We start from the raw sequence: 14345 nt of genomic DNA, 5'->3' as shown, positions 1-14345 counted from the left end.
AGAAGACAGGGTTTCTCATGTTCCAGAACTTTCATGGGTACCTGTAATAATAAATATGCCTGCATATTTATTTAAGAAAAAATATGGGGCGTGTGATTGTGATTCAGTAGACTGTATTCAAACAACTTGCAGAATTTTGGCAGGGAAGAAGTAATATTTGCTGCTAAATAGGGATATGTGATTCCCTAATTTCCAACTATTGTACAGAAATTCAGTGGATAGATTTTAAAGATCTCATTAGGAACATGTGAGCATCAAACATTTACTTGTGTGTTGGAGTAAGCAGCTTGTAGTCTGTCACCTTGGACCTGCTCTAATATTTGGATGACCTCTGCCCAAAACTGCAGACAGTGCTCGAGGTGAAGCCACACCAATAGAGAACAGAGTGGAACAATCACTTTTACTGTTCTCTGAAAATCTGAATGAGCCTCTTTAGCTTTATTTGCTTTCTAATTGTTTTTATTTACTCAGAAATAAGGTGGCAACAGAAAAGTTAGCAATTTGATTTAGATAGGTAATGACATTTTTATTATTCACAGGATCAGAATTATGTTACTTTTATACTATAACATCTTGTTCTTTTTGCTCTATGTTCAATACCTTTTCATTATTTGCCAGAAATTGATTTTAGAATAAAAGTAACCAATAGAACTGGAAAAGTACACTTCTGTGTCTCCTTCTAAAGCCTTGTTGGCACAGATATCCTGTTTCTTCAAAGAAGGGTCTCACAATATTTTCAATCTCCATTTTTTATCAAACCATCAATTGTAAAAAGTTCCTAAAGTTTTGACCTTTTTTTTAGTATATTAGCAATTCTTTTTTCACCTCAATTAAAAGAACTAGAACCTTTTATTTTCACAGTTTTTAATCTCTTTTAATCTCCTGGTAAGAACCAGTTAATAAAAACTTGTTAACAGTAAGTACTTGTCTACAATAATCTTCTGATAATTTTCCATTAGTACCTGAAAGGTACCTGATTTGTGTTATAAACATGAATTCACTTTACCCTTTTTTCATTTGAAGTCTGAGAAGTATTTAATGCAGCCTTGACAAAAACCTCTATGTAGATGTCCCTGAATAATAAATTGGTTCTTTGATAATTACTCTATATGACTTAGTGATGTGTCTGTTTGTTGATATATTTAATTTGCTCTATATGCGTGTTTGATGAACAAATTCATGAAGTTCTCCTAAAATAAGATTACAGCATTGGTCATAAATAATAATATTTCCCTTAAGATTATTAATCATGACCACAAGAAAAAGATTAGCATGAAAACTTAAAAATCTTTCCTCTGATTATGAGGATAACCATATGTAGTACAAAGATATACTTTAGAATTACTTCAGTCTAAGGAACATTTATTACAGTCTTTCAAAGTTGTAAACAAAATAAAAACATCCTGGGTTTTTTTCTCTTTTGGAGAAAAAAGTGAACATTGACATTGTCAAGCCAAAATCAGTCTTAGTGTTACTCAAAACATTTTATTATTTTTTAATACTTTTTTTCAGTAAATAGGAGGAAAAGAATAAGATATTTTTATCAGTTACTGTATTAAAAAATTGTCTATGCTTTACTTTTCTGAAGGTACATTTGATGAAAAATTGACTTTCTCGGTTATTTTCTTTTCAAATTCAAATATTTGACTTTATGAAACATGGGAAACTTATACCTTGGGCTCATTTCTAAGGTGCTCACTTGACTCTGAGGTGAAGCCATTAGCCTCACCCAGTGAAAACCAGAGGGTTTTAATCAGATTATTCCTTCTTTTTTTTTTTTTTCTTTTTTTTTCTTTTTTGGTTACTTTGCCTCCAATCCTCAACCTTCCTAGCTGGAAAGAATGCAGTGCAAGAATGCTTCTGAATGGGGAAAGAGAGAGCAACTAGAAGCAGAAAAACAAAGTTTGGAAGAAGAAACCAGAAAACTAAAAATGCAGGTAAAAGGAATTCAGGAACCTTTGGAGATGAAAAAAAAAAAAAAAAAAAAAAAAAAAAAAAAAAAAAAAAGGAACACGAACTAAATTGAGTTGTCATCATTAAAATGTACAAAGTAGGCTTTGGTTAAAAAATAAGTTTATTTTTACTTAGTTTAGTAGTATTATTTAGTTGGATTATTTGGGGAGCATTCACATCCAAAATTACTATTTTATAATGTCAAAAAGTGTCTCTAAAACAAAGATTATACATGACAAAGCAGACCTTACTGCATCCCAGACCTGAATAATTGGATCTCAGTGGCTTAGAATTTCTGTAGGGTACAGAAACAGAAAATAATATCTCTTCACTTTTAAAAGGAGCAGGGAGAAATGACAGCTACAACAAGACTAGGAAGGAAAAGTGAAGACTGGGAGGAACAGAAGAGGTTAACTAAGCTTTGCAAGCTACAGAGTCCTGATGAAGGTCAAAGCAAAAAAATACTGTGAGACAAATAATTTTCCTGTCTTGTTGAACATCAAATCTCTTCTTAGGAGAGGGAGAACTGAAGGAAGTGCCCATTCCTTATTTTTGTGTTCTTCCTGCTAAAAATGACTTGATAATTTGTTCAGAGGCTCTCAGCCTTTATTTTATGGTTTTTCTATGCTGATAACTTAATGATAATCCAGAAGGCTCCAATTTTCATTGAGATTCTAAAAGTTCAAAAAAGAGAAAACCAAAAGCCCACCAAACCCACCAACCAGTCATATCTGATGCTATGAGTTAGGCAGTGAGAAGAGTGACATTTTTTTAATTTGCCTTAATAACAAATAATTTAATCTAATTTGCTGTTGAATAATGACATTCTAAGTAACTAGATTTAGGGTTTAGTAACTAGGTAATTTCTCTTGGGAAAGACTAAGATAGAGGTTTTATATTTGATGTCTGCTGTTAAATGTAATCATAAGATTTTTCTGTTTCTGTCATGACTGAGTAATAGCAAATAGAAGCTCATGTATATAAGCCTACCTTTTTAACATACCTTACATAACAAACAATGGGTTTTAACTTTTCTTTACTGCTACTCATTTTATGGTAACTTATACATATCACATCATAGCATATTGCATCAGTATTTTCTTGATTTGTTTGTAATGTAAGTAACTTGAGGTTGGAGATATGGCCGGAAAGAGGCTCATCTTAGGCATATTACCGTATTTCAAATCTCTTTTGCTTATTTGTCTGTCCTGGCTTATTTGTTTGGTTGTCTTTTTAAAAAACAGTTAGCTGCATAGATTGTTAGATATCTGTGATCAGCTCTATCTGTTAGTATCAGCTTTCTCCGTTAGTAAAGCAACCCTATATCTCATTTACAATTACTGCAAAACATGGAATCACAGGACAAGTCAGACTGGAATGGACCTCATGAGGTCTTCAGTCCTACTTCTGCTCAAAGCAAGATCAGCTCTGAAGTCAGACTGAGTTATTCAAAGTTTTTTCCAGTGATGTCTCAAAAGCATCCACGACTGCATGACCTACTGTGGTCAGTTGGTTTGTGATGGCTTGACCACAGCTGGCAGTAAAGCTTCCACCCAGCAGTGTGTTGGGGGACAAAATTGGAGGGACAAATTTGAGAAAAAAAGCCCTGTGGATTGAGGTAAAGACAAATTAATAATTGGAAAGGAGGAGAAGGGAAAAGAAGGGGGAAAAAATACAAAAGAAGTGATGAAGAGGCAATCAACACCACCAGCACACTGAGTGCCTAGCCAGTCTCTAAGCAACAGCTGCTTTGGAAAAAACATCACCATGTCATTGTAAGAGACTCTTCCTTCCTAGGTGTAGGACTTCATCATTGCTTAATTTCACAGGGTTCTTCTTGGCCCCTTCTTTCAGCTTAACAACAGGACTTCTTGATCCCAGCTACAGGCAAGGATATTGCCTCTGCCTGCCCCAGCCTCCAAGGGAGACAGCAAGACCTCGATGGGAGCACTTTCCCTCCAGTGCTGTCAATTGAGCACACGCTGTGTTTCTGCATTTTAGCTGGGAACCATGCCCTGTGGTACATCATCCCCAAGGCTGAGCTGTCTTGTAGTCTTCTGCAGCATTTCCAGCCGGATCTCCTTGCCAGAGTCTGCCACAGTACCCTAAGCATTCTTCTCACTGTGTCCAGTGCTCCTGGCCTCTGGCTGCAGAGAGCCAGTGGTACCATCAAAAATGGTCTTCTGTGACACCAAACACCCATTGGCAACCTTAGTAAAATTAAAGATCAACAGCATTAAAGTGCTGTGGCAAACCCTTGATGAGAAAATGAACCCTTCACAACTGGAAAAAAGTATGGAAACAGGCTTATGAGGAAAATTACTCTTTCGATAAATTATCTTCAAGTCAGTTAAGGCATTGGAGACCTGGTCAGCCACATGTGGAGAAGGCAGTGGTTTGTAAAGTTAGTTGGCATATTTTTTTAACCTTGCTGCTGCCACTAAATGCAAAACAGGTGTTAAGAAAGGAAAGAGTTTCTTTTTCAAGGATTCCAGCCTCAATTGAGATGGAACCTGTCTACTCCTTTGTAGACACATCCTAATGTCACTGTTGAACCTTGCCAAATTCTGGCACTGTTTCTGATTTTCTCTAATACTATTTATTTCTGGAATGGTAGCTTCAAGTTCAAATAAAATAGCATTATAATCAGGGTTAGAGGAGTAAAAAAGAATTACTCCTTTAATGTGGTTGATGGTTAGATGTCTAGGTCAGCAGAAATTGAAACTACATGTATTTCAAGGTCTTTGTGCATCTTGATCTGTATGATTATGGCTTTATTTAGCAAGTAAATGCAAGACATAAAGGTAACTTTTCTACAGAATGAATCCCGAAGCAAAACACAGTTGCCTAGTATCCTACTTTTTTTCAAAACCTGTATTGGTGAGATTATTTGGAGCATCCATTGTAGTTGTTTAAAACAATATTCAGTGTTATTGATATATGGTTGATTCATACTTGTAGAGAGTATAAGCAAACAATGGCAACATTTTTTGTTTAGGAGCAGTTTTAGTAGTATTAAAAACATAGTATTAATACACAGAAATTAAATCCTTACATCCTTGTCTGAATGATTTCATGTTGACCATTATCTTCCTCTTTATTATGTATACATACCTCCACAGGACATCAAATTTGTGCAATCTATTGCCACTCATAGTAGTAAACCACGTATATTGAAGTTCTGAGCATAAAATTTAATATTAATTATGTCTTTCAAATAATGTGAGTCCTTAATATTATTCTTAGCTGGCAGCATGTTGGTTTGAAATGTTTCTACATGCAGTTTTTAAAAGGTGAACTTCTGTTGTACAAGATAAGCAGAATTGATGAAAGAATTGGGATCAGACATTTTTACTGTGCAATTTTATTGATTGTACTTCTTGAAATGGAAAATACCATTTAAATTACTAGATATATTATTTGACTAATATCATGGTAACAAATATTAAATGGAGCTAACTGGTTCATCTAGGAATGGGTAACATGAAGAAAACACCACCTTGTTGATGTTATGAATTAACACCCAAAACATGATGTTTAGGGAAAAATGTTTTCTCTTTCATCTGTGAATATGATCTGGAAACAAATATATTAATTAATTTTGAGGAATACTAACTATTCTTTTGTATTATCTCTAATGATTATGGTAAATAGATGTTTATGAAATATTAAATTAATGGATTGTGTTTTGTAGTGGATCTGAATATTGTGGAGCTTGTGGATGCAGAAAGTAATTTTTTATTTTAAGTTTGATTTCAATCTGTAATATGATAAGGTTATCATGTTGTTAGTAAAACAATCCACAGATCTATGGGCTTTGTGAAAAGAGCTTAGGAGGTTCTCCATGCCAGACACAAGCAGCTCCAACTGACTCCAAAAGAAACCCACTGGCCAAAGTTGGCCAACTGTGCATTGACCCATATCCTGAAAATCCCCTTCTGGGCATAGAGGGAAGAGGTACTGGAGAAAATAGGTAAAGAAATGGTGTTGAGCCTGAGAGGAAGGCTGAGAAGCAAGGAAGATGATTTTAGTTTTGTCTTTGTTTTTAACCATCCTACTTTATTTTTAACTGGTGATGTATTTAATTTTCTCTAGTCAAGTGTATTTATCTCAGTTCATGAAACCTTCTTTTTTCCTTTCCACTCCTGTCCTCTAGAGGAGAGGTGTGAGACAGCAGCTGGGAGGGAATCTGGAATTCAGCCAAGGTCATCCCATCATAGTATCAGAGGTGGGTGCGTTTCTCACATTTCACAGACAAAATTTACTTTTTTTGATGCAACTTCAATGAGGCTAGTTTTCTTTGTATTTTGAAAATATAGGAATTATCCACTGTCTCTTTTCCCTTAGACCCTTTCCTTTCCTCCCTTAGAAGTGAAAGGAGTATTTTTTCTTCCTGATTATATGAGGTATTTAATGATGGTTTTCTTCTATGCAGAAAATAACTAGTCTGTTGTAGCCATGAAGTCTTCCTAACAGTACCACTGTGTAGACTCTAATTTTTTTATGGATACAGAGTTTTGGTGTAGGAATAGGTACAATGTGATAGACATTCTTCCTTACTTTAGTTGAAAAAGAAAACAAAAGAAAACAAGTAAAGGCTATAAGACTAAATTGCTGCTCCCTTAATCTTTTAATCCCTAAATCTTATTCAACTTTTAATTGAATAAGAAATAAAAGTTCAAATATTCTCTTTTTTTTTGTTAAGACCTAGAAAAATCAAATTAACAAAAATTCAAAAATAAAAATCGTCTGTCTCTGCGCATGTCTATAGAAGATGTTATAACACAACTGTACTCACTTCTAGATTTATTTTTTAATACTGGCTAGACCACTACAGTAGCACACTTTTGATGAGAGACAGCCTTATTACTCTGAGCTCCACAGAAATGTATCACAAGTTATTAATTAGAACAGTTTTTGCAAGTACACTGAGAAATCAAATTTAAGAAGTGGTTGAGAAAAATAAATGGAGCAAGATGAAAACTGCTGCAGCTGCATAAACACACCTTTGCATTTTGGTTAAAAGACATAATGTGGCTTTAAGGCAAATTCTTTCATCATCCCCACTTGAATTGGCATTGCTTCAATTTGGAGAGATTTTGTGCACATTAATTCTTTCAAAAGGAAACCACGTGGGAAGTTCTGCTTCAAGTATTAACAGTCCTGCTCTAAGCCCTGAAAGTGTGGATATGTCTGGGGCATTGACAGTTTTGGGGATGGCCTAAGGGCACGTGTGGATTAAGGGCCACAGGAGCAGGAAAAATCTTGACTCCTGTGTTGGTGTGTGGGGCTCAACATTTGCTGCTCTGGTCTGTTTACCAATTTCTGCTGTGCTGAATTAGGGGTGTGAGGTAGGGCCAAATGTGAGAGGAGTTGCAGACTGCTTCCTTGTCCACAGCGAGCACATTGAGATAGTGTTAGACAGTGATCTGTCTGCACACTCACTGATTGCCTGCAAGAGTGCCAGATGTGTTTGGAGAAGGCACCACAGTACAGAGGAGGAGCTTTATAATTTGCCTGGATGATAAGAGAGAAATTTGAATACTAAGGGCCTTTATTAATTGCCATGTGTTTCATTGCTGGTTTTGTGTCACGGATCTCTTGGACTGAGTATTTTATATTTTTTTTATCCTTCATCAGAACAAAACTCGAGAGGAGGTGTAATTATGGTAATATTGTTAAACCCTTTGATATTCATCTAGCACTGTTCATCCAGTGGAGAACTGTATTTGTTTCAACAAAAACCACTGGGGCTAGTTATAGCAATGATAAAACAGTACAGGCTGCACAATTTGCTCCCTTAATGGATTTCTAGAACACAATATATTTTGTCAGAATTACAACACATAGTACAGTAGTTTTTATATGTTTTTTTTCTAATTACTTTCTATCGAAATGCTCATTTCAATTCCTTAGAAAATCGACTAAACTATAGAGCTAACACTAATAAAAATAGATTTTTACAGATATGTTTCCTCTAGCAAATTATGCTGATGTATAATAAAAGAAAGGGGGAAAAATTACTAGATTACAAACTGTTATGGATCAACACTCAGTATTGTACTTTTCTCACCAATTTATTTCCAGTTTCAAAGATATTTAATTCAGAACTCCTGACAAGAAAAGATGAAAGTCCAAGAAGAGATTTAAAAATTAATCCCTCATTTGCATCTGACTAGTGGTATAACTTTTAAGAACATTAATATTCTTCAAAATTTTCATTTAATTTTATTATTTTATAATCTATTTTCTAACTTCTTGAATGGGCCTGTAAATTATAATGATACATTTTTCAAATATCTTACAAATATTTTTTAATTACATATTTTATCATGATGATGGAAACCAGAAAAGATGTAAGGTTTGTTTGGGGTTTTTTTGATGCATGTGTATAATTAGCTATTCAATATTGTATTCTTTCTTTTTAGCAAAATATTTTTATTTCACTTAAGGATACATATTTAGTATTGTTCTGTTGTTTCCCAACTCTATTGCATCACCTCCCTCCTGGCTTTTCCAGTCAGTTGGGAAAGCTTGCTTTAAAACATCCAGTTACTTTTTTTTATTTTTGCAGAGTAGCATGAGAGCATTTGCATATCATCAGAATAAAAGTTCATCTAGTGCTATATCCCATTTCTGACACTTACAAAAAGGGGTACGTATAGAATATTTACTAAGAGCAGCGCAGGAATTCTGTCTCAGATAACTGTCATGGCTTCTTAGCAGTTCATGCTTTAGAAGTTTCCAGAATGAGATCAATGTGTTTAACTCTAGTACTTCTTACTGCATTTTTTTTTGGTAATTTTTAAAATTATTTTGAACACACATAAATTTTTAACATCCACTATGCCTTGTCATGAAAAAATTATAAATTCAGCTGCACATTAGTAAAACATTTACACTGTTTGCTTTTTTACTTTTACACTTTCATTATACCGAAACAGAAAATTAATTCAGTTCCCTCTTTCTTCACACCATCACTCATATGATCTTCCAACTCCATGGAAACTGCTCAATTATGCCTCTCTTTTTTCCCTTCCTAGTTATTTTTTCCTAATTTAGTAACCAGGTATTCCTGTATGTAAGGGTCTTTTTTCACATCAGCTAAGTTTCTCTAAGAATGACTGGAGAAGACCTTGGTTAAATGCTATTTTAAGGCCTGCCTAGACCTCTGATCTGCAGAGTCAATTTATTATTGACTCATTCAGAAAACCGGTGTAAGTAACACCTAAGATTTTTTGAAAAAAAATTGTTTTGATTCTTCTTCAATAAATCATACTTGACAATGCCTCATCTTATTTGTAATTAAAAATGTCAATATCAGTTCTTTATGGCCTTTCTTATACCCTCTTGAAGCATTTTAAAAATTGTCCTTGTGTTAGCTGTTTTATGTTTTTGAATTCTTTTATGTATGGTATCTAGTCCCAGGTCTTTTTTACTACCCATTTTGTCTCCTTGATTTATGACAATGCTTAGTTTGAGACAGATCCTCTGAACCTATATATATATATATATATATATATATATATATAGGCACAGGATTATTTATTTCCATGCTTCTCCCATGTGAATACAGGTCAAACTCAAGTAGCTTTCTTGTTTTCTTAATTTTTGATATTGTTTATTGTAATTGTCAATAGACCAGGAAGTTTCTTGCTTTTGATTTGTTGGAAAAAGGATTAATAATAATTTTTATAATTTCTGCAAGTTGTTCCTCATAGCCTATTTGGCCTTTCTTAGTTATCTTTATAAAAGTACTATCAGATTTTTAGATCTATTTTTGCCCCTTGTAAAAAGATAGTTACACTATTCATGTGATATTATATTTTATCTAGTTCCCTTATGAAATAACCATAAAAGACCCTACCCCAGAATATATGAGAAACTGATTTAACTTTATTCTGCTGTATTCTCAGACTTGAACAGGTTTTCAGATTGTTCCCAAAATCTATAATAAGATAAAATTCTCGTCTTTAATTCTCTTTTTCCCCCTCATTTTATTAATTCCTAAAATATTTTCTTAACATTATTGCTATTGATAGAAGGTCAAGAATTTTACTTGTTTTGTTTCCTTTTGTCTCATGATTAAGTTGTCATTTGGTAAAGGGGAAAATGTATGTTCAACTGTGCCAATGCTCTGTTCAAGTTTCATTCCTTTGAATTCAGCCTGTCAATCAGTGATTAATATTTTCAGTTATGTAGAAATTTTGGCCGTGTGTGAAATATCTGAAAGTTTGTCTCAGTTGGCAAGGTACTTGCTACAGTTACTGAATATTTTAAAATATTTCCTCTGCTTAAATTTCAACTTCTTTGAAGTAACAGACTTTCAAATTCACTTGTTGCAGGAAAAGGAGTTGGACTTATCTTTGTGGAGGCCTTCTAACTCAGGATATTCTGTTATTCAAATTACTTTTTAAGAAAACTTAAAAAAAAATTAGAAAGTAGAAGAGGCTAATTCAGCCTTAAATTTGGGATGTCTTTTAACAGTCTTGGAAAAAGAACAAAAGGAATTGTTCCTCAGCAGTATCTTTCTTAAAAATGCATGCTCATGGATTTGAACATTTTTGACATTTGGAAATTTCAGTTCTTTAAACACTCAGCAGTAGATGTCTGGAGTATCTTGTGCTTTGCCTTGTTGTGCTCTGCATAGCCCATTGCTTTCAGAACAGCTATCTTGGGTTATTGTGTTCACTGAAAAGATCATGGCTCAATTTTGCCTGATCTGCTCTCTCATTTTCAAACCCTTTTAACCAAGTTTGTGTAAGGATATGTCTCTATATAAACCTCCATAATATTTCTCCTTCCTTCTTTCTTTCCTTTTCCTTCTTTTCATCCTTCCCTTCCTCCCTCTCTTCCTCCCTACTTCTCTTACTTATCTCTTCCTCCTTTACTGATTTATTCCAGCATACCCAGCTCAAAAAGTGGGACAATGTAAATCTCATTAAATTTAACAAGACCAGGTGCAAGGGGCTGCACCTGGGTCAGGACAACCCCTGGTATCAACACAGGCTGTGGAATGAACAGATTGAGATCAGTCCTATGAGAAGGACTTGGGGCTGCTGGTGGGTGAGAGGTTGGACATGACCCAGCCATGTGCTCTTGCATCCCAGATGCAAGATGTATGCGAGATGCTTTGGATGTATCCAAAGCAGTGTGAGCAGGAGGAGAGGGAGAGGATTCTTGCTCTGGTGAGACCCCACTTGGAGTGTTACATCCAGCTCTGGAGTCCTCAGTGTAAAAATGACATTGACCTGTTGGAGCAAGTCCAGGGCAAGGCACCAAGATGATCAGAGGGATGGAATTCCTCTTCTACAAGGCATGGCTGAGAGAACTGAGTTTGTTCAGAGTTGGAAAAGTGTAGGCTCAGGGGTTACAGCCTTTCAGTATCTAAGGTGGACCTATAAGAAAGATAGGAAGGGACTATCTACAATGATGTGTAGTGACAGAAAAAGGTGGAATGGCTTCAAACTGGAAGAGAGTAAGTTTGGATTAGATATTAGGAAGCAATTCTTTATGGGGGTGGGAAGTCACTGGTGCAGGTTGCGCAGAGAAAGTGTGGTTGCCCCATCCCCGGAAGTGTTCAAGGCCAGATTGGATGGGGCTCTGAGCAACCTGGTCTAGTGAAGGTTGTCTTTGTCTATGGCAGAGATTTGGAATCAGATGATGTTTAAGGCCCCCTTCCAACCCAAACCATTCTATGATTCTATTACTATATGAGAAGAGTAATCAAAATCTAATCGGAAATAGTCTGGTATTTCTTCATTAGACCTTATTTTACAAAAAACTCAGCAAACAAACAAACAAACAAACAAAAAACCCAAAAAACCCAAACAAGAGCTCAATACTTTGAGGCTTAGGAATTTCACAAAATTTTAATCTTGTGTCATAGAAGAGAACTGAAATAACAGCTTTTATTTTGTTATTATTTAAGGTAATTTTGTCAAGATTCAATTTCTAAAAACAACACTTATTTGTACACATTGGAGACAGGTAGTCCCCTAATAGCATAAATACTTCTCTATGGATCTGAAAACCTCTTGTTTGACCTCGTCTCTTCCCATATGCTTTGCTTTTCTCAATTTAGGAATATTGACCTCTATGTCTTCCTTAGTTCCACAAAATTTGTGTTGAAGGAAAATAATAGTTTATGTAAGATAACCAAAGTTATTTATCTACCTAAGGGCAAATTCCTTTTTTCCCCGTTTTCTTTCTTTTTCTTTTTAAGATGCTTTGACCAGAATTTTATTTGTACTTGGTGATGCTAAAGATATTCTTTTGTTGTAGTTTAAAACTGCCCTTCTTATTGCAAAAACATTGTGAAAGAAATCCTTTAATTTTTTGGTAAGGGAATAACATCTAATATTTCCAGTATCTTTGTTTAATTATAGTTGGGTAGTAAATATATTAAAAAACAATTTCAAGACATTCTCAAGCTGTGTTGACGTATAACAAATTGCAAAGGAAAATAAATAATCTTCAACATTATTTTACCTATTATGTAAAAACAGAAATATCAATCATAAAGTCATTTAGCAGGAACTCTTACATACCATAATAAATCCTTATTTTCAGCCATACATGTTACCTAGGGTATTTATTTTCACATTACCAAATGTGTAATACAAATGAATTGCAACCATGTAGGAAGATGCAATTTCTTTAGTACCAGGTGGTATGCATTATTTAATACACTGCTGTACACCTTGCTTAAGTAGGTGGTAGAAACCCTTATAAATGTTATCTCAGAAAACAGTTTTCTGCCCTAGAGTTTGCAAGAAGTCCTTGTAATTTTGCAAGTGATTAGTCTGTGGAGACTGTTTTTTTTTTTTGCCAATGTTGTATAGATATGTAAAGGCTGTAAGTATTTAGAATCCAGAATTCCTCTTGTGTTGCACTACTATAATTCTGGTGTCAGCATCAAAACCGGTATGTTAACCTCTACCCCAATAGGTCAGAGTGGCATCTGTTCCCCAAGGGAAGCACAGCCAGGAGCTGAGCAGCACTTACTTTTGGTTTCCAGCAGAGCATCTTGTCCAAGCTTTATTTAAGGTCCTTTCTAAAAGGGGAGCAGGGGCATGCCCTCAGCTATACCATCTCTAAATTGGCCCAAAGCCCAGGCAGCCCAGTCTCTGCTCTTAGAGCCCCATTGTCCATCACTTAGTATCAAATGACTGTATCTGAATTAGAACTTGGCTAAGAGGCCATAAAACTGTTGAAGACGGATAGCTTCAGCCCAGCCTAATTCACCAAAATATTAACTTTCTTCTGTTCAGATTGATTAAATGTGAAGGTTTTTTCAGTTTTTATTTTTTATGGGTTTGTGGGATTTTTTTTTGTTTGTGAGTTTATTTGTGGATTGGGTTTTTTTTGTTTGTTTGTTTGGTTTGTTGGGGGGGTGGTTTTTTTCTTATTGTTTTGTAGTTTTTCGCTGTTCTGGTAAACTAATCAATTAATAACTTTTATGTCATGTTGAAGGTCAACACTGGTGATTGCTGACCTTCAAATGGAAATGACTGTAATGGGCTCCTGTATAGTTGAGTGGAAATACCTTTTACCAAGTCTAATGGCCTAGAACTGATAAGTTTAAATCAATTACTCTACATTCACACTCTTGTGGTTTTATGATCACTAGGTGTAAAGGTATCTGCAGTTCTGAATTGTCTTAGACATTTACAACTCATCACACGACACACCATGATTGAAGAAGGTTCTTTTTCGTGATATTTCCAGCTAACTAAGTGGAAGTGAATGCTTTTGGCAGTTCTGCATCCCTGGCTCCCATGGTATAAGGCAGATCAATTTACATGAAGAATATTGTTGATAAAATCTGAAAGGTCATGATACTCAGACATACATAATACATACATAATAGTCTGCCTTCTGAAAAATCAATCTGTCTGCATTGATTAGGTGAAGAAAGCTATTGATGTTTCTGTTTGTTTCAGAAACTAATGGTTGTTCTGAGAGTAAACTTTATTTCCATTGACCTTACTGGGACTTCTTCAGTCTAATAAATAAATAATTTTATGTTATATACAAGAATAATCTTTATGATTTAGAAAATATTGACTCCAAAAATTAAAAAATTTAGGAAAATGTGCTAAAAGAGAAAGAACATAAGGTCCTAGAGTAAAATAATGAGACATTTTTTAATTTTTTAGTTCTCAACAAAACTAGATTTGACTCTACTGTTTTCACAACACTCCACAAAAAACCTGTAGCTTATAAACCATTCAATTTGTTTCCATCAAGATGTGATAAAAACTTCAATAATGTAAAAAAAAAATAAATTGTGGTGTTCACACTGTAAGATGAAGGATAGTGGATATAATAAAAAGCCTTGAATGCTTATGGGTTTCTTTTGATAAATGTATGCATTCCCTGAAATAGGA

The 14345-nt window shown here is 34.7% G+C and overlaps 1 protein-coding gene across 6 annotated transcripts in view; it reads left to right on the top strand.

Annotated features, from left to right (window-relative positions):
• CCDC102B (coiled-coil domain containing 102B) overlaps positions 1-14345 on the top strand; it is a 130453-nt gene that overhangs the window by 38939 nt on the left and 77169 nt on the right. For 3 of the 6 annotated variants that reach the window (XR_014592092.1, XM_083881248.1, XM_083881249.1), the window contains exon 5: positions 1833-1937. The exons of 1 other annotated variant lie outside the window; for it this stretch is intronic. Coding sequence is in view for 4 of the 5 variants with exons in the window: in XM_083881248.1 (XP_083737374.1) it covers positions 1833-1937 (105 nt within the window). In the remaining variant the exon portion in view is untranslated. Of the gene's footprint in view, positions 1-1832; positions 1938-6109; positions 6182-14345 lie in introns of all 6 variants that reach the window. 2 more of the 6 variants (XM_083881246.1, XM_083881247.1) reach the window with 1 other exon arrangement.

The sequence above is a fragment of the Zosterops lateralis genome (assembly GCF_965231275.1).
Source record: "Zosterops lateralis genome assembly, chromosome: 1".
Classification (NCBI taxonomy): Eukaryota; Metazoa; Chordata; class Aves; order Passeriformes; family Zosteropidae; genus Zosterops; species Zosterops lateralis.
This window is presented reverse-complemented; position numbering and strand designations above follow the sequence as displayed.